Source organism: Ischnura elegans, chromosome 3 (genome assembly GCF_921293095.1).
Source record: "Ischnura elegans chromosome 3, ioIscEleg1.1, whole genome shotgun sequence".
Taxonomy (NCBI): domain Eukaryota; kingdom Metazoa; phylum Arthropoda; class Insecta; order Odonata; family Coenagrionidae; genus Ischnura; species Ischnura elegans.
The window spans coordinates 122,612,511-122,639,758 of record NC_060248.1 but is presented as its reverse complement, the minus strand read 5'-3'; the positions used below and the strand labels follow the sequence as shown (position 1 = coordinate 122,639,758).

The 27,248-nt window shown below is 38.7% G+C and overlaps 1 protein-coding gene across 1 annotated transcript; it reads left to right on the top strand.

Moving 5' to 3' along the window:
- Positions 1-7,971: 7,971 nt before the first annotated feature.
- On the top strand, positions 7,972-25,228 carry LOC124156480 (phosphatidylinositol 4-kinase type 2-alpha). Its single transcript, XM_046531051.1, has 8 exons — positions 7,972-8,370; positions 8,478-8,596; positions 8,706-8,906; positions 10,388-10,519; positions 15,976-16,245; positions 18,122-18,349; positions 19,956-20,095; positions 22,290-25,228. The coding sequence occupies exons 1-8, from the start codon at positions 8,133-8,135 to the stop codon at positions 22,387-22,389; spliced, it is 1,428 nt and encodes a 475-aa protein (XP_046387007.1). The 5' UTR covers positions 7,972-8,132; the 3' UTR covers positions 22,390-25,228.
- The last annotated feature ends 2,020 nt before the right edge of the window (positions 25,229-27,248 follow it).

The following is a 27,248-nucleotide window of genomic DNA, read 5'->3' as shown; positions in this document are numbered from 1 at the left end:
GTAGTTCTAACCTTGCATGTATTTGCTCTAGGAATTACTAACCATTAGCAATTTTTTAATGAATAAGCATGTATATTTTTCTAGTGTGCGTAATATTTCTTTGACTGTGTGGTGTGCATGTGGCGGTCCTCTTGCATGCTGCATGTTGGTGATTGATCACCCCCTGCCAAACACCCTATAGGTGGCTCGCAGGGTATAATGTAGATGTAGAAGCAAATTAGAACAGGCCTAAAATTTTCCTCAAATGATCATTCGATCGCAGGAAATTTCCGTTACACACGGTTAATGATGGTCATTCGAAAGATCATTAGAATGATCTTGCGAAATAAAATTCACCGTGTTAAGCGGCCTTAAAAAAAGGAAAATTTCTGAAACATGAATTAAGGAATACATAAGTCAGTAGGATACACAACAAGTCAACCTATTAGTAAATTCTAGATCTACACCTAACACCATTGTGTTTGGCAGGGGGCGACTAATCTTCAACATGCAGCAGTGAAGACGAAACTCCATGCAAGTGTAAACCTAAAAAGAAAAACAAAACATCTACAATCTACATCTACAAATTACCCTGCGAGCCACCTCTAGGGTGTTTGGCAGGGGGTGATCAATCACCAGCATGCAGCATGCATTTGGACTCCCACATGCACACCACACCGTCCAAGAAACGTCCCGTATAATAACAAACTATACTACTATATGCTGTTAGAAATAGAATATAGAATAGAAATTCAGAAACATGCAGTAAGTTTTACATAGGTTAGTAGGCTAAACTACAAGTCATGCAATCTATTTACGCGTTCTATTGCTGCCGTTATAATCTCTTATTGATCGTGGAAAAAATGACATTCGGAATCTGTCTGTTCTGCAATCTATCTCTCTTATTTTATTTATATGATCTGATCTTCCGTAGTACGTTGGCGTCCGCAAGATATGGTTAACTTCGTCAGAAAAGACATTGCTCTTGAAGAGAGAACATGCAGAGAGTCGTCCGAGGGAGTGACGCGAATAATTCTAGTAATTGAGACACCATTGCTATTGTTGATAGTACGAGGGAAGAATAACGATTTCAATATCTCTGATTTGCAGTCTATTACTACCGAGTCGTCCGAAAATAATCGTAGCCTACTGTGTACTACTTCGCCAGTGTCGTTCATGTAAAGAAGGAATATGAGTGGGCCAATGACACCACCCTGGGGGACGCCAGAAATGACCTCAACCTTATCGGAGACTACACCATCTAATACTACTCTTTGGACGCGGTCGTTCAAAAGCTCTCTTATCCAGGAAATGACATCATCATCAGATCATCTAGGCCATAAGATTTCAGTTTTATTATTAACTTCCCGTGGTGTACTTTATCAAATGCTATTTTGAAATCAAGAAAAATCGAGTCTACTATTTTGACTGTGAATTACCACTGTAATAGGGGATATAGCTGAAACGAGCAGAGAACTACCACTGTGAAGAACACGAACTCTCAATCACAGATATATATTTTACATATTTCACCAATTTTGCGTAGTCCGATACGACGAAACAGTATTTCACCGGGAAAATGTACGGATTTTACGAACGGACGACATGTACTAAAGATCACCAGTGAAGGAACGTAAAACAGGACAGAGGACCGTGCGATAATTGTAATATTACTCTAAGAACATTCACACAGTGTGAGACGACTGACAGTAGGATAAGTAAACACAACCCCATGATAAAAATTTTCTTGATCACATGTTACACACATAACGTCAATGTTGGATTTTCAAAATCAAATAAACAGCATAGCATCCAAGTATCCTATAAGAAACTTGATTGTGGGTGGAGATTTCAACGTACCTTCTATAGATTGGGAGACTTATAGCTTCATTCCTGGTGGGAGGGATAAATAGATCTGAGAGGCTTTAATACAAACTTTTACATCTATATCATTGTTTCAAATAGTATCCGCACCAAACAGAGGAGAAAATATTCTTGATTTATTAGCGACAAATATACCACATCAGGTAATAAATGTTGGCACTGTCGAAGGAATAAGTGACCATCGGGTAGTAACTGCAAAATTTCTCTAAATACCGCTGTAAACTTTAAAAAAGAGCGTAAAGTTTTCATTTTTAAAAGAGCTGATTTTGATGGGTTTAAGAGTCATCTGAAAAATGCTTTCCCCGAGTTTCAAGAATCAGTATTAAATTTAAATGTAGAGAATACTTGGAAAGCTTTTCTTTCGCTCGTAACTTCGGGAATAAATACCTACATCCCTAGTAAAATAGTAAAAGAAGGCAGCGAACCGAGATGGTACGACGCGGAAGTGAGAAAATCATTGAGGCGACAGAGAGCGTGTCATGCAAAAATGAAAAAAGTCAGCACGGATTTATCCGCTAATGAACGCGAGCTAATAATTAAAAAATATAGGTTGACTAAAGCCGCCACGAAGGAAGCGTTCAGGAATGCGTTCACGAATTTTAAAAGAAAAACACTAGTAGAGCAGTTACAGGATAATCCAAAAGCATTTTGATCATATGCTAGGGAAGTTCAAGGTAAACGATCTACCGTATGTTCGCTGAGAAACGACAATGGAGATGTGTTGACAAGCAGTTACGATAAAGCCAATTTATTAAATTCCTACTTTAAGAGCGTGTTTACGGAGCCTTCCGAAAACTCACCCGAGACCGATGACAATCCCAGTATACATAAGATGCCAGCTATTGACATTAGTACGCTCGGAATAGAAAATATATTGAAATCGCTTAGTCCAAATAAATCACCTGGTCCAGACGAAATCCCTTCTCGCGTATATAAAGAACTAACCTCAGAAATTGCCCCCTACTTGCAGTTAATATTCAGTAAATCCATCAAGCAACACGAAGTACCTAATGACTGGAAAATCGCTAATGTAACGCCAATGTTTAAAAGTGGAGACAAGGAACAGCCATCTAATTACAGGCCGATATCTTTAACGTCCATCTCTTGCAAAGTCCTTGAACACATCGTAGTCAGCTCGGTAATGAAACACCTAGACGCGCAAAACTTATTAATGGGAACTCAACATGGATTCAGGAAAAGCAGATCGTGCGAAACTCAGTTAGCGCTTTTCGCCCACGGTATTTTAGTCTCCGGGGAAGACAACATTCCAGTAGACGCGATTTTTCTTGATTTCAAAAAGGCATTTGATAAAGTACCCCACGGAAAGTTAATAATAAAACTGAAATCTTATGGTCTAGACGAAGATGTCATTTCCTGGTTTAGAGAATTTTTGAGCGACCGCGTCCAAAGAGTAGTATTAGACGGTGCAGTCTCCAATGAGGTTAGAGTCACTTCTGGCGTTCCTCAGGGTAGTGTCATTGGCCCACTCCTATTCCTTCTTTATATAAACGACATTGGCAAAGTAGTGCAGAGTAAGTTGCGATTATTTGCAGACGACGCTGTAGTTTACAGAGAAATCCGTTCCAGCAAAGATATAGATGAACTAACGAATGACCTTGCTGCTATCCAAGCTTGGTGCGATGCTTGGCAGTTAGAATTAAATTTGGAAAAATGCGTCGTAATGAATTTCTGGAAGAAGAATAACTCCTTAGAGCGTAACTATATCATTTGGGGCACCCAGTTAAAGGCAGTTGAATCCGTGAAATTCTGGGGTTAGACTCAATAATGATCTATCGTGGAATAAACATATTCGAGAAATAACCGGTCAAGCTAATCGTAAAATGGGGTTTGTTAAAAGAATATTAGGAAAGTGCGACGACAAAGTGAGAGCAATTAGCTACTTTTCCCTCGTTAGACCACATTTGGAATACGCTGCAGGTGTTTGGGACCCTCATGAAAAAGGCTTAATAACAGAGTTAGAACGCGTGCAAAGAAGAGCTGCCAGGTATGTGAAAGGTCGTTACGATAGTCTTGTTAGTGTAACTGACCTCTTAGATAAACTCGGATGGCAATCTCTGTCGGACCGTAGATTGAAAAATAGACTAAACCTTTTAGATAAATTCAAGAGCAGTGTCTTTTCTGACGAAGTTAACCATATCTTGCGGACGCCAACGTACTACGGAAGATCAGATCATATAAATAAAATAAGAGAGATAGATTGCAGAACAGACAGATTCCGAATGTCATTTTTTCCACGATCAATAACAGATTATAATGGCAGCAATAGAACTCGTAAATAGATTGCATGACTTGTAGAGTAGCCTTCTAACCTATGTAAAACTTAATGCATGTTTCTGAATTTCTATTCTATATTCTATTTCTAACAGCATATAGTAGTACTTATAGTTTGTTATTATACGGGACGTTTTTTGGACGGTGTGGTGTGCATGTAGGAGTCCAAATGCGTGCTGCATGCTGGTGATTGATCACCCCCTGCCAAACACCCTAGAGGTGGCTCGCAGAGTATTATGTAGATGTAGATTTAGATGTTACTCATGAAAATCGCCAAAATCCCAATCTTGATGACAGGACACAAAAATAATAATGCCTAATAGTATCAATTGTTTATAATTAAATTAGTTATGTAAAAGAATTAATATATATATTAATAATTAATTAATAAAGATTCAGTTACACATTCAAACATTTTCAAAACAGTCAAACATTCTGTCTAGAACGTTGGTTACCAAATGGGGTCCATCTGGGACCCCAGCGGAGTAACTAGAGATATACTTTGCAGGAGGATGAGGAAGATTAGTGGGGGTAACCAACCCCCCCTCCCATGAAATGGAGAGTTCAGGAAAATATTTGAAAAATTACATGCCTGAAAAAGCATTTTCATCATTTTGGCGCTTATAATTTATTTTTAAACAGAGGCAGTTATTATGTATCCAATCCAAACAAAATTTTTAATAATTTTTTGATTTCTCTGAAGCTTTGAGGGGATACATCCGCTCATCTCCCCATAGTTACGCCTCTGTGGTACCCCATTCGTATTTTAATTGATACAGCTTCCAAATAAACGTAATTTTGATCCTACTTTGGCCAATAATACGGATTTTAAAAGTTGTTCACAAACCTGGAGATACATGAGCGTGAAAATTTATTATGGTATTAACGATCACAAGGATAAGGTTTGAGAAATTAACTGCAAAACCGAAATATTTTAGATGTTTTTCCCGCGTGCAATAAGGAATCATATACTACTTAACTTAGGCAATTTTCCAGTTATTAGGTACTTCGTGTTCCTTGTTGGATTTACTGAATATTGACTGCAAGTAGAGGGAAATTTCTGTGGCTAGTTCTTTATACAAGCGAGAAGGGATTTCGTCTGGACCCGAGGATTTACTAGGGCCCGTATGTTTTCAACCTCCAATGGTTCATGAACAGAAGACGAAGTGATTGATTAAAAATTATTTCATAGCTAAATGTTGAGTAAAATTGTGGTATCCTGTCGACAGAATCGTCTCGGCTATTAAGGATATATCGAGCCTGTGGACGAGCTTTACTATACTTTTTCATAGGTTGTTGCCGCCAATGACTTGCTGCGAATTTTGCCTTTCCCTTGAAGCTCATCGCCCGTTTGAAAACGCTTCCCTCCTAGCCAATTCTTCATTTCAGCGTAAATATGAAGTCACACTGCGATATGTCGACATTGAACGGGTGCTCGAAAACGTCCCATTGAAATTGCTAAAGGAGCTATTGGGCTGCATCAGCTCTGAGGTGACGGGCATTGTCAAGGATCAGAACAAATAGATTACATGACTTTGTAGTGTATTCTAAATTTTGGGGCCCTACGTAACAATTGCTTTTCACCACTAAAACCCGTTATCCATTTTCGTCATTCATTCCGAGAAAGCCCAGTAAGTACATTCAAAAAGCGTGGGTAGCTGTGGATACGGATAAAAATTACTTCATGAATGCTTTTTCCTTATCTTGGAAAATATCATCTCTGGCCAAATGATATGCGTCCCGGATGCCATGTGGTAATATAGTTGATTTCCACCTATTTATGAAAAAGAAGGATTATAACTTGTTCATTTACTTCTCTTTACCTTGCAGAGACTGAAGAGTAACCTTACTAGTTTATTTGGAACTATCAACAGATCGAGAGGGAAGATCCCGACTGAAATCAAAACCTGTCGGTTGCAGCTACACAAAGCAAAAATTCAGAAATAGGATCATATCACATTTGTAATACTGCAAGCAGTTGTGCCGACTCCATGGGGCTTGAGGGGGCCCGAGACCCCTCAAAAATTCGGTATGGGTGTGAGAAAAAAATGTGTCAGCCTTTTGATTTTCCCCGGAGTGTCCAGATATCGAGATTAAAGTTATCACTGTTCTAATGTTGATCATATGAGTCTTCTATAATGCTTAAAAAATATAAAACTCAATACTTATAAAATTTCCTGGGGCAATATCCCTGGTTTGGGCCCCCCCAATATTTTTCCTAAGTCGGCATCCCTGATTGCAAGGCAAGGAAACTAAAAAATCTCCTTATACGACCAAGTGTGACCGTTAATTTAGGTACTAAACGTAAACCAGAGACTATTAATTCATAATGAAAATGAAATCGAAGAATGTAAAGTAGACCAAATGTCGAGGCTTCTGCTCATTATATCCAAACACGCCAGGACACGAATAAAGCTGAAAGTCTCCCATTCCATATAAATTATGTTAAAATCTCCACCTACATTCAAGTTAGTAAGCATAAAATTTTCCAAATCCAAGGTCAGGGCACAGTTTGGCATTCTTGGCTGTCGGACGCTTTGGGCCCGATAGGGCTTTCTCACCTCACCCCACAGATGATGGCTGCGCCGTTGCCAAGTCAAAAGGGGACTTTTAGCGCACATCGGACAAAATTCTTGACAATCATCGTAGAAAGACGATCAAAAAAGGACCGTATTTCTGGTGTCATCAAGAAGACGATAAAGGCAATAAATTGTTGATAGCACGAGAGGAACTATAAAATCAAAATTGTACTACACGTGGCCCACATGGGTGGGGGCCCTCCCGGTGTTTTGGGTCCATCCGTCGCGAGCTCGGACCCCGGGAAAGGGTCGGATTAGGCTCGGAGTCGAGGGTGAACCCTCATTAGGGCGACTGACCATCGGTAGTCCCCACGAGAGCGACATTAACCGAAGCAAGCATTTCAAAATTCACTACCGGCCATAAATTGTCTCCTCATCTCAAGCTTGCCATTTGCTAATCTAACCGAGGGGCGGATTAAGAGGAGTTTCGGGTATCGGGGAGGTCCATTACTTTCCGCGGCGCCTTGGTGGTACGCCATGCGTCTGCGAAATGGTATTGCGTCTGAGGTTTGATATGCCTAGACACATTTCTTTCAGTTGTTCATTAATGATTTTAAACATTGTTTAGCTTGCGAAAGAAAAAGTTTCATATTTTCAAAACTTTCGTATGATCTTTTCATATTTTCCAGAAATAACGTGGGTTCGGCTGCAATCCCCCGGCCCCCTCTTCATTCGCCACTGATTTAACCTCGATGATATTGGTGCGAAAAATCAAAATCCACAGAGGAAAATCCTCGATGATATTGTACCTCGATGTATATTGTACATTGAAACCTCGATGATATTGTACCACAGGGGCGCAGCTAGGAATTGAGGGGGGTTTTACGCACAACTAATATTGGGGAGTTACGGGGCACGGAATACCCACCAGGGAAAGCGGGAGGTGCGGGGGCCCTCCCCCAGAAAAAAATTAAGATAAATGGTTCAAAATGGTAAGTTTTACGGTCTTCTAAGGGATGTTTTTATAATCCTTACATTATTCTGTAAGTAATATTAATCCAATTAAGTAAAATGGATTAAACTTTAAAAATTCTCTGAGCTCTGGGGGGGTTTTATGCCCCCAAAAACCCCCCCTTCGCTGCGCCACTGTTGTACCAAGGAGTATGAATACAGGTGCTTATAACGCTCATAAATATTATTCACTAAAAACCCGCAGATCGCGCAACGTTCTCATACCTCTCCTCCCCCTTCTTTCGCCTTTCGAGGCTGCGGGTTACGATTTTCTTTTTGTTGTGTAAATGTGACGTCACAACATGTGATAAGTGAGATCTGTGACTGCGACTGAAGAGGTGACAACTGAATGGAAAACAGAATATTAGTCGCCTAGAAAAGTACCCATCTCGCTTGAATGAGTTTTAGACTGCTACTTTCACTCCGGTAAATTGTTGTCACTTCTCCATGACTGCTGAGCAAACTAACTTCAAACCACCATTGAAAGGAGAAGACAAAACTCGCTCCAATTCGGTTGCATCGTTGTCGTCATCTGGAGTTTCAGACGAGGCAGCAATTATTCCCGACGTTTCTTTTGCACCTGTGTCCAACAACGGAGCCATCATTGATTCCTCAAGAAGTAACAGAGAAAACCAGCCTTTGCTGGGCAGAATGGAATCGGATGTGACGTTTAATAATTTTCCTGGTAAGTAACAATTTGTTTTGGCAGTTGGTGATCAATGTGTGTTTGGGTGTTCCAAATTTGATTTATCTCCTTTTGCCTTGTTTACATAATTATATGGTCAATTGTAGATGATCCACAGTTTTCCGAGTTAGTAAGGCAAGCGGAAGTAGCGATTGAAAACGAAATATATCCCGAAAGAATATCTCAGGGATCTAGTGGAAGCTACTTCGTAAAGAGCCAACAAGGCGTGAGTATTCCTGGATAATTCTTTCCTTTTTCGGTATGAATTTTTTCCATGAATTGTGATGCTGGTAGAGATTGAATCATTAATTGTATATTTTCATTTCCAATAACAGAAAATCATCGCTGTATTCAAGCCAAAGAACGAAGAACCTTACGGACGCCTAAATCCCAAATGGACGAAGTGGTTACATAAGCTATGTTGTCCTTGTTGTTTCGGACGAGCGTGTCTCATACCCAATCAAGGTTACCTTTCCGAAGCCGGGGCGAGTTTGGTGGATCAGAAGTTGGGCCTCAGCATTGTACCAAAAACCAAGGTTATTAATTTTTTAAATAGTTTATTATCGAGTAGAAATCGTTTTTTTCTGCTGTAGATAGTTAATAAAAATATGTAGCTATGTGACCCTTACCGATTGTAGTATGTGGTTTTCAAGATTAGTTCTGTCAACACATTCGTGATTGGAAATATTTTGCCCTTAAAATTTAAACCCTCCGAAAGTGGTTGTTAGGTTTCCATAATGTCCTTCTTATCTACGAAAGTAGAACGCTCGCACTTGTTTCTCCGTACAAGTTATTCTATCCGTCATTCCAAAATTCCACCCCAATTTTAACTGTAGTTATTTTAATAAACCCTTTTGTTTGACGTATCTTCTTTATATTCAATTAACCGTAGAATAACCGTATTTGTTGCTAATCTTATGAATAGGTAAAAACTTGCTTATTATATTCAACAGGCATTTCGTCTCCTTACAGTTTTCCCCTTAGTCCTTGTTATGCTTTGATTTCTCATGGGATAAGGAAGGTGAACCTCAGTTACTTATGAGAGAGGTACGAATTATGTGTTGTTGACTGTATGGAAAAAATTGAAGCTTCATGAATCTGAAGATCATTTCTCAAGCCTCTAAGTTTGAGTAATACCTCACTTTAATGTGGATTTAGCCTTTGATTATAGCTTATCACCTGCTGCAGGATTCTCCATGTAGTCAATAGAGAGTCTTTATTGAGTCTTAATTACCTCGAGATGTCACAGCTCAAATTTTCTGAATTGACTCCAAAGAGATTTACCTGGTTGGTGTCTGCAAGGCTGCTATTTAAAACTTAATATTTTGTTTGAGTTACATTTTTCATCTAAATTAAGTTTTGAAGACATTAATTTCAACCTTTCTTAAGTTACGTTGACACTATTCATTTACCCGTGCAAGTATGTGACCGGTCTAATGCTCAGATGGATGCTTAAAAGTAGATCAGTCTTTTTCTTGGTCATACAGTTGTTTGTTTATATAGTGTTGGTTATTTGCATGGCGCAATTTTGATGGTGAATGCATTTATACATCAGAGTGCACAGGTAAATCCTTTGTGTAAGTAAGTGCGCCTTTTAGTGTCGGTATTTTTCATTAAGGCACTTATCAAGAGAAATTTTTTTTCATCCTGACTTTTGATTGCTTTTCAATCTCCAATCAATTTAAGTTATAGCCTGATAATTATATGCTGATTTGTATGTAGTTCTGGTATGTGGAACCTAACGTTAGGCAGTGAGAGAGATATTATAGCCAATAGAAAAATTGAAAATTTTGAAGTATTAGGGAGTGATTTTAATGGCTATCCATTGGTCTTAGGTGAACCCTTTTAAGTAGGTTATTTGTTTCCAAAAATTGAATTTTAAAATATTTTCCTCTCAGAACCTAACTCCTTTATTGTCATTTTCTATGCATGCCATTTTAAGGCTGTGGAATAGGTACATAATTTGCCCCCAAAATGTAGAAGGTAATTTCGAATTCTTCTTATTTTTCATGTGTAGGTTGTAAAATTAGTGAGCAAGACCTTCAATTACCCATGGCTGGAGCGGCAGAAGTCGAAGGTGAAGCAAGCAGTGATGGATGACTTTCCAACTTGGGGTCGACGCTTCAATAGGATTGGATTGCGCCCAAAGGTGATGTATCAATATTTATCACTGGTAGGTTCAGTTCTCCTTACCCTGGGGAGACATTCTTAAAACTTCCAAATATTTAAGTCCTCATGCTACATCTTTATTTCATGGAAAATGAAAGAATAAAATTTGTAAGGTTGTACTAATGTATTTGAAAAGCGAGACTTGGATTTCATGACACGGTTACATCTTCAGGTGCATCAATCATGCATGCTTCTACTTATAATTCAAGTCCAGTCTGAGGGTAAGGACATCTATGTGTCAGGAAAGAGTGGGGTGAGTTGTGAGTTAAGGGATGAGGGGGAGGGAGCGGCCTTAGGTTGGGTGGATTTCCCTGTTTTGATGGGTCTTTGACCAGCGGACGGCCCCAGAATTGCAATAGAGTGGTTTCCTAATTTTTTTTATTGCCTATATCAAAAGATTATTACTCAAGGAGTACGTATTTCACGCTTTTAGATTTTTATATGATGATATCTATTTTTCACGATTAATTGAAAAGTGAAAATTTTCAAGCGTGCGGGAATGCGACAGCTAAGCCTGAATCCTGGGAAAAGCCCATGTGATGTCATTCTGGTTCCGGCTGCTAGCAGGTAGCAGAGTACCCTGCGAGCAGGTAGCGCTTGGCTTAAGTAAGGATGATTAATACCCTATCAAATGACGCAAACTTTCCAACCATGGGCAATTTTAATAGGTGATTATTAAGAAATGTTTCTCAGAGCTCTGTGTCTCATTCATACATTGGTAATCTAGGACGATTTAACACTTCATTCCGCCCCCCCCCCCCCCTTCCTCCCGTCCCTCTGCTGGTCGAACACCCATAAAAACAGGGCAATCCACCCAACCTTAGGACATTCCTTCCACCCCCCAACTTTGTCTCATCTCTCAACTCTCCCCACTCTTTCCAGACCTATAGATTTCCTTACTGTCATACTGCACTTGATATTTAAGGAGACGCATGCATGATCGATGCACATGAAGATGTAACCATGTCATGAAACCCGGGTCGTGATTTTTAAATATATTAGTGAACCTTACAAAGTTTATTCTTTCATTTTCATGAAAGGAGATAATAACACTAATGTATTTATCACTGTGGGTTTCGACAAAAGAAGAAAAGTGTTGAGTTTAAAAAGAAAATTAGAAATTTTCGAGGTCAAGACAATGACATGAATTTGGCCAATGTCGAAAAAAAAAGTACACGATTCCACATTGTACTTTGTAATGGGTTTTATAAAATTGGGATAAAATTGAAAAAATTTAGTGAGCGTGTGACTTTTGGAGCTCATCGAAAAAAAAATCCACCACCTTAACATACATACATTGACAATCCTGTGTTTAAAGTCACTGAAAAAATACTCTGAACATACAAAATCCCCCTTCTCATTTCCCAGCCTCCGCTTCTTGTCACTTTCTCTGAAATCCAAGACTTGACTTGACTTTTGCATTCAGCCCACTTTCTTCCCCTCTCGGTGTTACAATCTCTCTGTTCCATGTTTCACCCTCCACCTCGTCTGTGTTTCACTATCCACCAGTCATCCCCTCTGTCAATTTGCAAAATTATTAAAAATAAACCTTACTGATGTGACCCAGAGGCAGCCAGTCTTGATGCTGATGATTAAATGGCGATGTGTGGTTAACACAGTCATTGCACACGAATCCTCAAGTAGAAATCCATCCTTAGCACCTGAATTACTATTCTCAGACTATAAGAAGGCATGAACTCTCACCCCTGTCATGTGTTGAGCAGAACTCACCAGTGGTGTCGTGGTGCCAGAATGCCTTTCTGGCAGTGGTTTAGAAAAGACAATAGTCAAATAATACTTTCATCAATTTTGGTGCCACAAAATTTCTACATTCGTAACCATTGGAATTTTTTTTTATTTGTTTATTCTATATTTGATGGATAACGGATGATCAACCAAAGGAAATAAATTACTTGCAAAGGCCTCTGCGATGAGTGGTAGATGCTCTTACGATTTCCACGTTTCCACTGCGTACCGTGTTTGATGACAACAGTTTTGCCGGCAATCTTACCGGTATCTTCTGGTTTGAAGTGGAGTTTGTTCAAAATTCATGAGAGCAGACCCACTTATAACGAAGTAAACTAATGGCCTCCTCAACTTTGTTATTCATGTACAGGCTCTGGTGTACGTTGTACACACAGCATTTTAAGCCTCGATCATCTCATTTTGCTAAATGGCACAAAATGAAGAAAAATAGTTAATTTGCCTTCACGTGGAAGTCAGGTGTGATCCACCAGTTAGTCATGTTGCAGAGAACTTGTTAAGGTCAAATGTATTATTGCTTCGTTAATAGTGTAATATACATAAGCTACAGGTAATGTACATGTAGCTTATTGTGTTTTAATTTCAGTTGTCAACAATTTTTCCAAGGTTTGGTATAAGAAAGTGGGACGGAAATAAAACTTTGAGTGTAGGTGAACTTCCATCTGCAATTTAGAATTTGTAATGCATCTGGTGGAAGTCACATGTTTATGTGAATTCCATTCACCATTGGAATTCAACAAGCACCCTGCTTATGTAATGATCAAGGGAAAGTTTCTGTGTCACAGGAAGTTATGTAATGGTAGGTGAGGTGAAGTGTATTTTAATCCATAGGCTCAGTGTTTTCTCCCCCCACTCCCTCACTTTCCACTGGTATTACTGAATGGCATATCTGATGCTGATGTTCCTGGCAAATTAACAGAAATTATGCACCATGACAATAGTGGATATGGCTGCTAATTTTTGCAATCTTCATTATTCATTCTAGTATCTGAATTGCAGTTATGATGAAACACATATTCTGCACCCAATCATACACATCTGTTACATCATCATACTCAGTTTTGCCTGTGCCTCCGATGAAGTACATTGCTCAGTGCCGGTCCGGGATAGCGACAAGAGGGGGGCTTGGAGGGGGTACTGGGGGGGTAACCTCCCAGCAGTAATGGGGGTCCGAACAAAATAACCATTTTATCTAGTGTAAATTGAATACCCTAGAGGAGGGCTATAGCCTTCTCTAGCCCCTCTATGGATCCGCCACTGACATAACTCTTTTCATTTGATGCTAAATACAGGCTTATTTTGTAATACAGGGTTGGGCAACATAATTTCCTTTTTTCAAAACTTATTACAGAAATGTATCGATCAGAAAGAAACTTTTTACTTGTTTTTTATAATGTAGGCACATACCTGAAGTTCTGTTTCACACAGAAGGGCAATTTCCTTCATCAAAGAAAACGAAAATCATTGATTGCCTTTCGTTACCCACCATTAGTGTATTCATATTATACAAATTATTTGGTTTTAAAATTCCCAGATTAGACGAATGGCAATGGTCAATTTTAACTGCATTTGGAAAAGACCAGATTGGTGCCCATGCGATGCCACTCCACGTGACATCAAAGGGACCTAGTTTCTATACAAGTAGATAGGAGTTTTACATCGTCTGAGATTACCAATGCATGCATGAGGCACAGACTTCAGGGAAACAACTCTTAATAATCACCTATTAAAACTGCCTAAAGTCTGAAAGTTTCCTTAGTTTTATAATGTATTAATAATCCTTATTTAAGCCAAGCCCTACCTGCTAGCAGCCAGCATCGCAGCGGCGCACAATATCCTCGCCCCAAGGTCACCTCACACGGTGGCAGCGGGAACCAGAATGACGTCACACGGGGTTTTCCCATCATTCATACTTAGCCGTCACGTTTTCGCTGGCTTGAAAATTTTCACTTTTCATTTAATCGCGAAAAATAGATATCATCATTTAAAAATCTAGAAGGGTGAAATGCATACTCCAGAAGTAATAATCTTTCGATTTAGACAATAAAAAATAATAGGAAACCACCCTATTTTGAAGACCAAGCCAAGTAGGTGACCCGTTCTCCAGACAATGAGTACACCATTTTCTGGCATTTGTCATGGCTGGGACCAGCATATCAGGGGGTATGCTGGCAAATACATCCCGGATGTTGGTATTCAAAGCTTGCAGGGTCCTTAGACTGTGCACATAAACATGAGATATCAAAAAATTCCATTGAAAAAGAAATCACAAGGGGCCAAATCGGGAGAGAGGGCCGGCTACTCCAAATCGCCCCTAGTTGAGGTGAAGCACTCAGGAAGTGTGCCTTTAAAACAGCCACCTATGCTCTTGAAGTGTGAGTCGACTTAACAATGCATGATGGCGATTGAATTTTGCAGAAACAAAGCTCTATAGTCACGCCCATGGCCCTTATATACTGGTTTCTAATCTCAGGCTCGGGAGTGTTGCCTCGACGGATGCTTTTACCCCTCAAACGCCTCCCCTCAAACACAACTCTGGGCACAGTCACGGTGCCACTAGGGGAAATATGGAACTAACTGCTCTGTCGGAGGCGGTATTTTCTTTCGAACCGCCGCCGACAGAGCAGTTAGTTCCATATTTCCCCTAGTGGCAGCGTGACTGTGCCCAGAGTTGTGTTTGAGGGGTAAAAGCGCCTGTTGAGGCAACACTCCCGAGCCGGAATATGTCGGGAGATTAGCAACCGCGATAGTCATTATCACCACCTTTTATGTTATGAATGGTCAGGTTTTTACACCTGCTTATCAGTGGCAGATCCAGGATAGGGACAAGGGGGGACTAAGTAGGGGTGGAACCTCCCGGCAGTATTGCGGGTCCGAACAAAATTACCATTCTATCTAGCGTAAAATGGATAATCAAGAGCCCCTCCCCATAGATCCGCCACTGCTGCTTATCATTCTAAATACTGTTTTTAAAAATAGGCTGAGTCATGGAACACTATCAGGGTTCCCACTCAACCGTGAAAACCTTAAAACCGTGAATAAGCCGTGAATTTCTTCTACCGTTAAAAAACCTGGAAATAGCCGTGATTTTCATCATAAAACCTTAGAAATCTCTCAAACTTGATAGTAGAACTACGATAGACAGATTAAAAGAAAAATCAATATTTCGATCATGTTTCAAGGCTGAGTCACGTGCAGATACTGTCCATGCATTTTTCTGTACACGTGTATTCGAAAGCGCAATTATTAATTGGTCCGTATGCCAAGTCAGCACTTTGACCTTAAGCCTGTAATTGGAAGACATTAGCCCTGGCAAAAAATCAGGCACTTCTTCACTTCTGTGCCACCCTGCTCTCACCATTTTCCCACTCACACATTTTAGCCAGACCTGAATTTTGCTAGCTGCAGATGACGTCATAAGAGAGAGCACTTTCATTGCTGCGTTTGCATTCAAGGCATCTGTTGCGTTTGTTACATTTTTAGTTAACGTGCGGCCGATGATTGTTACGTGATCAATATTTCTTCCTACAATGGCTTATCAACAGATCGTGAATTTGATGATATTTAGACCATGAAAACCTGGAAAAAACAGTGAATTTTATAATGTAGTTAGAGTGGCAACCCTGACTATGCGCTGCACTGCAATTTTCATCTCTTGATTATTCTCTGCAGGTTGGATCCTTCCAGCTGTTTGTGGACAATCATAAGGATGCTAACCATTGGATCCGAGTCTTTGAAACAGAGCCGCCACCTAAAGAAGTCCAGCATCAGTTTCGTTTGCAATTTGAAAGACTTGTTGTTCTCGATTACATAATTCGTAATACAGATAGAGGGAATGATAATTGGTTGATCCGATATGACCCTCCGAGCATTGTCAGCTCTGCTTCTTCATCTGGTGACAGAGATACTGGTGTTGAGGAAATGGAAGATGCAGAAGCCAAGGTAGGTGATTTTTTTTAAATTAATTACTTATTATTATTATTTGAACATAATTTTAGTAAAATTCTTCATGAATTATTTTGCATAAATTGTGTAAAAAAAGAGGGAGAAAGGCAATTCAGTTGATCACATGAGATCTCGGCAGTTGATCTGGGTTAGTTGGTTTTCAGGATGGACTCCTTATTATTTCAAGAATTATTCTGAGAATGAAATGGATGACAATGAATTTGAGTCAGCATAATACAGTGGAACCTCATTAAAGCGAGTGCGGGCTATAGCGACACCCCCGCTATAACGAGAGATAGCCGATGCACGGTCAATTGACCCTATAATAAGCGTGTTAAAAAATTCGTTTTTACGAGACCCTTTCGGTGTTGGCTCTCGCCATAGCGAGGGTTTCACCGCCGGAAGACTTTCATCAAGACTCCTTAACCTCTGTAATTTCTAGCGATCTGTTAGAAATGGAGTTAATGGAGTGCTCAGTCTCAAATTTATGTGGTAAACTGTCGTTCAATAAATATAATTATTGACGAAACAATGCTTTGCATGATTTTTATTCAGTGCGGCGCTTATAAATTGTTTGAATAGTTAGTCGTTATTTGAGTAAGGAAATTTAGTGATGCAAAAAAACATCGCCTTTCATCTGGATTTATGCTTACGTTTATCGGATAGATGTTTATCTGTCGCCGCACCACTCCTGTTCCTGTATATCTGTTCGTAACAGGTATATTGGCTATTATTTGCTCCACCTCCGGTAAAGCGACAATTCGCTATAGCGAGTGTTTATTAGTGCACCGTGGGGTGTCGTTATATCGAGGTTGCACTGTACTTGCTTACTCCTTATTCATCCGTACTGTACTTTGCGTAAACTATAAATTCATTGAATCCATCCATGAGTCATTATAAACTGTAATCATGGCAGTTGGCTAAATCGTTTACAACTGAAGGAATTAGGCATTATTTTGTTCAAAGCAGACCAATTATTCATGAGAAGTGGTGAGGAAAATCTTTTGCAAATCCATGATTATATTTCTGTGCTTTTGTAACTTTCTTGTTAAGGTGGTGGAAATTTTTTTTGTAAGGAAAGTGCTCATTCCCGGCTACAAGCTTATGGCACCTGAGAAGATATTTACATCATATATATTTTTTTAATTATTTGAATGTTCACTCAAAAGATTTCAAATTGACTGGAAAATAAAATCATTCTAATTTGTGCTTCCTGAATCTTATAAATTATTATTATTTTTAGTGTTAATCACATTCAAATGCATTTAAAGCCAGATTGTTCCAATAATTTCTCTCATAGCACCAGAAGAAGAGAACAATTCAGCCAGCACTGATTGTATGAGTAAATTTTTTTTAATGATACCAGTGCAGTCCCTGAAGATGTCTAAATATTGTAGAGGTTTTTTAGTTACATGTTGGTTGGTTATTCCATCTTTAGCCACTGTTGAAGGTGGTGTATATGGAGTAGGAATGACCTTATTTCCAATAAGATATTATACTGAAGCCAAAGTTTAGGAAAAACCATTGATAAATTTGTAGAAAGAAGAAAGTTTCTCATCTCCATCCTGTTTTGTGAACTAGGGAGTAAGTGGGTGTATTAAGTTTGTTGTTTTAGGATAGGAATCAGTTTGCTGCTTCATATTTGGGCTCCTGGGGTGTATGAAAAGTCACAGCAGAACTGGGGTCTGGGAGTACCTGCCTCACTGAATTAAGATTTACGGGCTACTGGGGGCATTTGGTACAGGTTTCTAGAGACCAGGAGGAAATGACCCTGTGGAGTTTGAGAAACTATGGCCCAGATGTGTTTAAAAATTAATACGAATTGCCTTATTTTCACTGAAATCACATTTTTGATTTTTTTTTCTTTTGACAGGACTGGAATGTGGTGGCATATCCTGAGATCAGGGTGGCCGCCATTGACAATGGCCTTGCGTTTCCCTTCAAACATCCCGACTCGTGGCGTGCATACCCATACCACTGGGCCTGGCTCCCTCAGGCCAAGGAGCCATTTTCAACCGAGACTCGGGATCTTGTGCTCCCTTTAATTTCAGATATGGACTTCGTCCAAGATCTCTGTGATGACCTGTACCATCTATTCAAGGTAACGAAGATGTTTAATCCTTGGTGCAAGGTTATGCCAAACCTGAAAGAAATGTCATCATCGATAGTCGTTAATCCTGAGATTCATTTGATGCAGCTCTTCACTCAGGTCGGCTAATCTTTTAACGCCGACATAATTCTTCCGCTTTACACCATTCATCACCTGCTCTATTCATCTCAACTGAGGCATATCTCTGCTTCTTCCCTTCCTATCGTCCTTCAAGGATGATTTTCATTATTCCATCGTGTCTAATGATGTGGCCGATTAAATTGTCCCATCTTCTAGGTTTTCAAAAGACTTTACCTCTTCTCTCTAAACCTTAGTTTCTCTGCTGTTGTCAACAGAGAAATGTGTTTGGTAAAAATCTACTTCAACATGAAGCATTTAGGTATGTTAGTTATGAAATAAATTAGATGTGTCGGTCCTTATGAAAACCAACTTCATATGGACACATTGGTGTTCAAAGATAACTATGAAAATTTACAATCATTCATTTTTGTTGAAATACAAATTGAGATCGAGGAGCTTAACCGGATGGAATCCCGAGAAGAATTTACGGCCAACAATCGCCGGGAAAAAGTGAGATCCTTCATATTTGTTATTTTTAAGAAAAGTCGTCTCAAGTACAGTTGAATACTTAATTATGACAATTTTGGCCATGTTACTATTAGATAATTTGCTATTTTTACGTCATGTATAAATAGTGTTATGACTGCAGAAAGCGTGCTGTAAATGAGGGATATTTGGGATTGAGTGGTGCAGAGGTAGTTGCAATGATCAAGGTATTTTGGGCTTGCGATGAAGGAAGTAGCTTATGATTTGAGAGATATTCCTCCAACTTAAAGAAGTAAAATATTCTTAGTGTCTTAGGTGTATTGTAATTGCAGTTTTGTCAATAAAAGGTCTTCTCTCAATTATTCATTGCCTTTATAAAGGCCAGCAATAACGTTATGGCGTGCAGCTGTATTTTTTCCCTCTTCTATCCTGGTCATTTGAATAAGTGAAGATAAATTTAGATGCATGGATGTCAACGTATAATTTATTAGCTGTTGCTGCATCTATGACTTATTGTGTCAACACATTTCCTATCATTTTCGTGATTTCTCCATTAAAAAAATCAAACTTGTACTCCCCTATCTTGGACCAGAATCTATCCAGTAATCTAGCCTCTCTAGTTTTAATGCAAAGGGATGCTTTAAGCCTTTATCTTTCTATTCGCATTTAGTTCTAAGTTTTTTGTTATCATTGCCAATCATTTCTTCATTTTTACTATATAATCGGTTAACAACTTCTCAGTGAAAATAAAAGGTATGTCACATGACCTAGGTCCCATTCTGTAATTGTATTCATCAGGTCTCGTATTATATGATAAGGACAAGTTATTTTTACTATTAAATACTGAAAAAATGGCCATTTATAGCCAAGTAACTGGAAGAATTTATTTGATTATGTTTGTAATTAATGCCTTGAGGAAGAATTTGGCCATAATTATCAATGCATAGTGCTGTTATTTTTTAATATGATTTAAATTTTTAATCATTACTGTAGAGTGTGTGTAATCTTTTGATATGTTCAATCTGAAATTTTTCCTTTCCTTTGTGTGCAGCAAGATAAAGGTTTTGACCGGCATCTGTTTGAGAGGCAGATGAGTGTCATGAGAGGTCAAATATTGAACTTGACCCAGGCCCTGAAAGATGGACGCAGCCCTGTTCAATTGGTGCAAATGCCTGCTGTAATTGTTGAAAGGTGAGCAAGATTTTTTCCCTTCTGTTTTAATGAATTGAAAATTTAATGAAGTGTAGGTTATTCTGCTTCAAATAATCTTCGGTTCACAATCCTAGTGCCCTACCAATGTGCCACCGTGAACTGTGATAAACTTGTTATTTCCTCATCAAACCAAAATTCCTGACAATATGTTGCAAAAAATACAATTCGTTGTACGTCTGTTTTCATTTTTGAAATAATTTATACTTATTATTGTAATTTTGTCAGTTGAAATCCATATTATAGTATTTATTGCAAAAATATGTGCCTTGAATCTGTAAAATATATATATTTAATGAATTCAACGCTACCAGGAAACTTGCAACTTCATTACAAGGGGGTTTGGTGTGGTGGATGAGCTTTGCAGGAGTTGCATTGTCATAATATGAGAATGAGTACATGTGATGGAATAGTTAGCCTGTTTGAAGGATTTTTTAAGATAAGTTATGACCTCTGCAACAAATGAAGCCTGTCCATTGCATAAAAAGCTACTTGCACCACTGAATGACTCATTCACTGATGGATACAAAGTCCCAACCACTTCCAGAAGAGGGGAAATTTTGTATGAAGGTGTGGAACCAAAATGGTTTGGAGGAAAATATAAATAGCCCTAACTGTCTGCACCCTTCCCCCAAAAAAATTCAACGGGGGTGCAAATTCCTGCTTTTCTGAGCACACCGTCGGTCCAGAGTTGATGTAGCTTTCTCTTGCTCAATTACCGCATTGTTCAATTTGGCGTTTCTCACGACAATGCTCTCTCCACCGGAGTGTAAACATGCCACTGAGGGAAAATTATTTTCTTTGGCTTGGGCTGAAGCTTAGGTTCCTTGAGTTCAGGTGGCACAATCTGTATCATATTGGCTACCAAAGCACCATCTTACTCAGTGAATTCCCGGTGCCTTTCAAGGTTAAGGTGGTACTTCATGCTTCTGCTGGTACCATGCCGCTCATTGGCATAGTCATTTTCTTGGTTTCACAGTTCTGAGGCTGAAGCCAAATAATGAACGCTAAAGTGTTTAATAACTGTGTGGGTTTCAGGTGGGATTTGGTGGAACGATTCCATCATGAATGAATGATCCTCATTAGGTTCCACTAGGAAATGTAATTTGACTCGGAAAATGTTTTTACATTTTTGACTCTTTGAGAATGCTGTGAAAACTTTGAAGGTCATGTAATGAGACGACGATCTCAACTGGTCTTTTTCGATGATGGATTGGATTACTCTCTTAGAACTTACTCTGTCATCTTGAAAATTTCAGCATGTTCAAAGTTTGTAGATCATTGACAGAATTTGCCTGTACCTCATATTTTATAATTTTACCTTTTGATTATTTTATCTGTTGATTTTTTTAAATATTTGGGATACAGTCAAATGCTTTACTTTATGTAGTATGGAAATTTCAGCATGACATAAATTTGAGGCAAGTAATCTGTCACCAAGCAAGACCAAGCGAGCCGGAGGCACACATCCTCTTAACCCTTAACCGGTGACGTGCGGTCTGAGAGACTGCTGCGTTTCTAAAATAATGAAAATTTTCAAAATTAAGATTTCAAAATATCTATAATTCTCGTTAGCTTCATATTTTTGCATAACAAGGACGTCCCACTCTTAAAATTTAACGTTCCTTTTATTAATTTCTGTTAATTTGCGATTGAACTCGATTAGTGGTCTGTGAGACCGCACGGCACTTACTAAGAATGCATCAAGAAAAGGAATAAGCGGGATAAATTTCATGGCTACTTACTACTTAGCCTTCCAACTTTAACATTTAAGGCCTTTTTTGAATCTGGCGAAATATTGATACATAAATATAATAATTATAACTCAAGTGTTTTTGGCATCAGTTTTTGATCCTGCTTCAAATCACAATTTTTTATCACGAATTGGTTCGTATTGGGAGTGTAAAATTTTTAATCCAAGTTTTGAAATAGTTAAGCATTCAAAGAAAAATTAAACAAACAATAAAAGTGGCATAGCAATGTTTTATGAATTTTTGATTTATTGCGGTCTCCCAGACTGCACGTCACTGGTAGTGTAACAAGAATTGCATGTCACTGGTCGAGGGTTAAAATAACTTTCCGAGTGGAATCTACGGAGGAACTTTCATTTACTTTGGTGTTCGTTCACTCTTGGTAAATTTTTGAGCAAACTAACCCTCTCATTCTTTGATTGCAGGTCTAAGGGCCATGTTGGGACCACATCACGATTCCGCTCTTTTAGTGACACATTCACGCAGCGTTTCCAAAACAAGAGTCCCATATTTTCCTGGTGTTGATGTGCGAACCTAAAAAAAAAAAAGAAGTTCCCATCCGTATCCCGTGATGTGCCCTCGGCATGTTGATTGACCCTTCCCCTCCATTTTCCCCTATTCCTTGTCCCCCCTTTTTCCTCAATGTGCCCACAGTTGTGACCTGTGCCCAAAAATCCATTCTCGAGTGACCTTTTGCCGAGGGCTAGACTGTGATTGACATTGACTGAATTGCGTAAAGTTGTGTGGATGGTCGATGCAACAAAAGCGTTAAGTAATCTCAAATAATGTCTTCTCTGATAACTCGACAGGTAAGAGTGGAGGAGAGTGCATACAAGCAGGAGGAAGGGTTTAATCATTTTTGAGCTGTGAGAATGTGCTTTCGTGGTATGCTCTCGTGAAATCCTGTTGGAAGTGTAGCAAATGGCCATTCTTATTTTTCTGCATTGCTGTGTGGCTGGGCATCGGTGGGAGAGAGAGAGGAAGAAACTTGAATGATGCAACCAATATATCTGTGGGATGGAGTGCCCTTGCGTTTCCACTTGAGTGAGTTGTACATGCAATTTTGATAATGTTGTTGAATCATCGGATTGGAAAATTGATAAAAGCTGTGAAGAGAGAAGTGTTTTCTAAGTTTATTTATTGTGTTAGTTGTGAAATGAATGGAGGTGATCGCGTGAATTTACTGTTACAGCTGCAGAGAATGGCTGTTTGGCCTGACCCTATGGTAGATTTTTTTTTTTTTAATATTGTGGTTGATTTTAAAATTTCAGCTAATCAATATGTCCATAGCGGTCATCCACTTTTTGGTTCAATGTATGCTTTAAGTTGTGCGCAGCAAACCACCTTGTTTGTTTTTAATGTAATTGGGGGAAATTGCTTTTAAGTGAGTGTCCTTGGGAATGCCTTATACATATATAATTAAGAATAAACCATGTATGCCTTCATTTATAATTGTTCTGATATCATGTGGCAGTGTTTACTGTGAATAATCCACTTTCAAGAAAATCCATTGTAAATTTGTTTTTTCTGAGTGTATCTTAATCTTGCTTCATAGTTCTAATGCTTTAATGTCTTTCCCTCTTATTGATATTATGAGAGGGAAATACACCAATGTGATCTAACTAGTTTTACATACACTATAATTCATTGTGTAAAGTACAGTGATTTTGGCCCTGTGTAATAGGTTGTGCTCATGTTGATTATTTTTGTAATGGTGGAAATGAATTTCTCTTTGGGTGAAATTTTGACCATTTGTCATTGTACACTTTAAACAATTTTGAATGTCCTTATTGTTATCAATAGCTTATGTTTTTTCCTCATGACTGTTCTTATCGATAGGCAGTCATTTGCTTGTAACTTTGGATTACCTACTGTGAAATCTTATTCTTCTGCGGAAGGGTATGAGTATCTAATTCTCTCTCTTTTATTTTATGGGTGTACACATTATTAGAAGTATATATCCACCTGGGGAGGAGATGAATGTATTTCCAAGATTAATTCTTCGACTCCTGTCCTTCCTGAAGCTGATCTTTCAAAGGAATGCATTTCAGTCAATCTTCTATGATGTTCTCTTGCATTTGGTGCTCTTTCTTTGAAAATTTTACGGTTGATGGAACGAAAGTGCTCGAGGGGAGATGTTCAGATAAGATGGTTTGGTGTTGTGTTGTCGTAATTTCCATGGCACGAAGGAAAGCCACCTCCCATTCACTCTGTGAAATGGTTAGATTTTTTTAAAATTATTGCCACAGTTTCATTAATTTTAAGAGTGCTCTCTCAATTTTTCTGGTATTGGTGGCGCTAGAAATACCCAACTCTGATTCATCATGCATGCTTATCTTGTGTGTAATATTTTCACTCCTACTAAAGTCAACTTCAAGGTGCTTTCTACAGATGAAGATCCTATCAAAGACAGCATAATGCCTTTTCGAAATTTCTGCAGTCAATACCAAGGTTTCTTTAAAATTCTGTTGATCAAAGATTGTGACATTGTTGCTATTGCCTTTCCCACATAATCTCTCTGAAATAGGTTAGAAAATAAATTTCATTTGTTAACTTGTTTTAAGACTGGCCATTGCTGAATAATCATCCCTATTTTACTTGATTATGAAAAATTCCTGCAGTATACTGATATAGTCTTTCACATTTGATCGGAATTTCACATTGCTTAAAAGATGGGAAAGAAGTATTTCGAGAGGAAAGTATTAAATTTTTTATTTATTTACCATTTTCTTGATCATTCCAATGAGATGCCTCAGTTTTTTTCGCTCTTCTTGAGAAGTGTAACATACTTTGGTTGTGTTACTTATCCTTTCCTGTCCATCAACAGAAAAAATTAAACAAGCCACTCTTTTCTCTATTCCTACATGCTGGGACTTAGTCATTATCTTGTATGTGCCATTATTCTTTGGTTACATTGACCACAGCTTTTGAGGTCAGCATGTACTTTTAACTCAGCTAGTCAGGGAATACATTTGGGCATACATTTTTCAGCATGGCCTTGCTGTATTCCACCATGTTGTGTTTGTAGTGTTCTCATATTTTTGTTACTTTTATATGTCTCATGTTTTCCTTTAATCTTCACTTTGTCAAATTGCTTGGCATCATTGTATCTATACATTGGTCTTGTACAGTCAACACTGAATAACAGTGATGTGGCTTGATTTCATCAAATGAATTTTAATGCCGAAAGAAATGTGAACTGTTTTGTATTATAGTATTTCAGACCTGTAACAATTTCTAAGACTTTATAAATATGCTTGTGAGGTATATTAATTGTATGCACCCATGAATAATGATTATTCAACAATTTTTCATTGTTCAAAAAAATGCAACATTTGTAAATAAGAGGATAATTATGATGTTACAAATGTCCATTTTATTTTGCATCTGTCATTAGCATAAATTCCTAGCTTGCGGTAATTTAAAATCTAAGAGCAGTTACTGCAGTGAGTGCCTTTACTTTTAAGATGAAACGGAAGGCGGTGCCAAGTTTGAAGAAGATATACCTAGTTGAATTAGTTTTCATGATCTCAAAAAGCCAGGAGTGAATAAGGAATCTTTGGTAATTTTTTTCTTGTCATCAACTCTAAAGCTGGTTCAAATAAGCGTTACATTTGAATAATCCTTAAATTTTAGTAATCAGAAGTGAAAATTTTAATTCCATGCAAGGTAATCGAATCCAGTTCCTGCCATATTTACCTCATTCACTAGTGTAAATTATTACAGAACATATTTATGTCTGAAGTTCCTGAATCAAAACTTTTAGTTACTATTTTATTCAATGGCATTAACACATTCAGTGCGGAGCGCGTCAATTGTTGTGGTCCCATTTAAGCCGAGATATGGATCACATCAATTGACGTGCTCTGCCAGTCGGGCCGGGAGCCCTCTCTCCGCCTCCGTGCGTGACTAATAACAACTTCCGAGTCTTCTGATCGTGTGTATGGCCTTCAGCAAGCTTCCCTCTTTCGAACAGTGTGTGTGCCATTTGGTCGAGCTCTTTCTATTTTCAAGTTTTAATGAAATGTTGACTCCTGTATTACATTAAAAATTGGCATGTCACAGAATTAGTTCATTTATAATATCAAGGAAGGATTGTGTTTAAACATATTTGGGCAACTGAACAGTATAAAATAGAGTGGTTGGTATGGTATGTCTACAGTAAAGCACAGTTCATCTCGATTGGAGCAAGGGTGTACCCAGGATCAAAACTAGGGGGGGGGGGGGGGCAAGCCATGGTTGTTCAAGTTGTAGGTAAGACTTAAGCATGGAAAAGGTGAATGAAATCAACACTTTAAGGAAACTGTAACAGCTCTTTATTAGTTTATAAAATTATTTGCTTGAAAAAATATTATTTTCCTTAAAGACATTTGCAATTCTTGCTTCTGGGGGGGGGACAGCTGCCCCCTTCTGCCCCTTGCTGGGTAACCCCAAGGGTTGGAGTAATGTTATACATGTAAATATGAAAATACAGATGCTTTTGGTTGAAAAAATTTGCCGTGCCCCGTTGAAGATTTTGGCACTGATGTGATCGTGTCCTTAGGAGATGCATAGATAGAGGAGAAATTGATTGAACAAAGGCTGATGCAATGGAATTCCAAATACATATTCAAATGATTTCAACATTTAGATAGGCAGGGGAGGATCCAGGATTTCTTTCTGGGGGGGGGGGGGGGCACAAGCAAGGCCGTATCCAGGATTTTGTTCTGGGAGGGGGGGGGGGGGGAGCACAAGGATACCTCGTTATACAAGACTAACACAATCATAATGGGACCGTATTAAAAATCTTGCATATTTTTTAAGGGTCTGGGGGGGTATGTGCCCCCCTCCGCCTATGGATATAGGTATAGTAGAGGAGCTGCCACAAGGAAAAATTATTGGAGGTTTGAAGCCTCCACGACCATCCCTCTGCCCCAGACTATGCGCCACACATTGGATTAAATAGCAGAGTGTAATCCTAAATAAAGCATTTAGGTAAAGTGAATATTAATATCTTACATACTCAGCCAGTGGCATTGCCAGGAATTGCATTCAGAGTGGGGGTCCAAAACCAGCGGAAATTTTTTGAAAAACAGGGTACTATGAGTAGGTTTTAAACTAATTCTAGCACATTTGTTTTTTTTATGACAAACCAAAGTAGGTAATTGTGTTTTTATATTTCGTGAGGGCTGCGGACCCCCCTTCCCCTACGTCACCCCTCTTTACTCAGCCATTCAAACTTTTTTTGAACTTCTTAACTCTCACATCCAATCTCTCTTCACTCTGCTTCATGTCTGTTTTCACAGTCCAAGTTTTCAGCTTCATACAATAAAATGGATTATATATACATACATATTGGCATACAGTGGCGCCGACTCCGTGGGGCCTGAGGGGGCCGGAGCCCC

What these genes read in the sequence shown, in the direction of transcription:
- LOC124156480 (XM_046531051.1), top strand. Translation starts at nt 8,133, where the DNA reads ATGACTGCTGAGCAAACTAACTTCAAACCACCATTGAAAGGAGAAGAC. An exon ending in GGATTGGATTGCGCCCAAAG is followed by an intron (nt 10,520 to 15,975) that starts GTGATGTATCAA and finishes TATTCTCTGCAG; the next exon opens with GTTGGATCCTTCCAGCTGTT. An exon ending in ACCTGTACCATCTATTCAAG is followed by an intron (nt 18,350 to 19,955) that starts GTAACGAAGATG and finishes CTTTGTGTGCAG; the next exon opens with CAAGATAAAGGTTTTGACCG.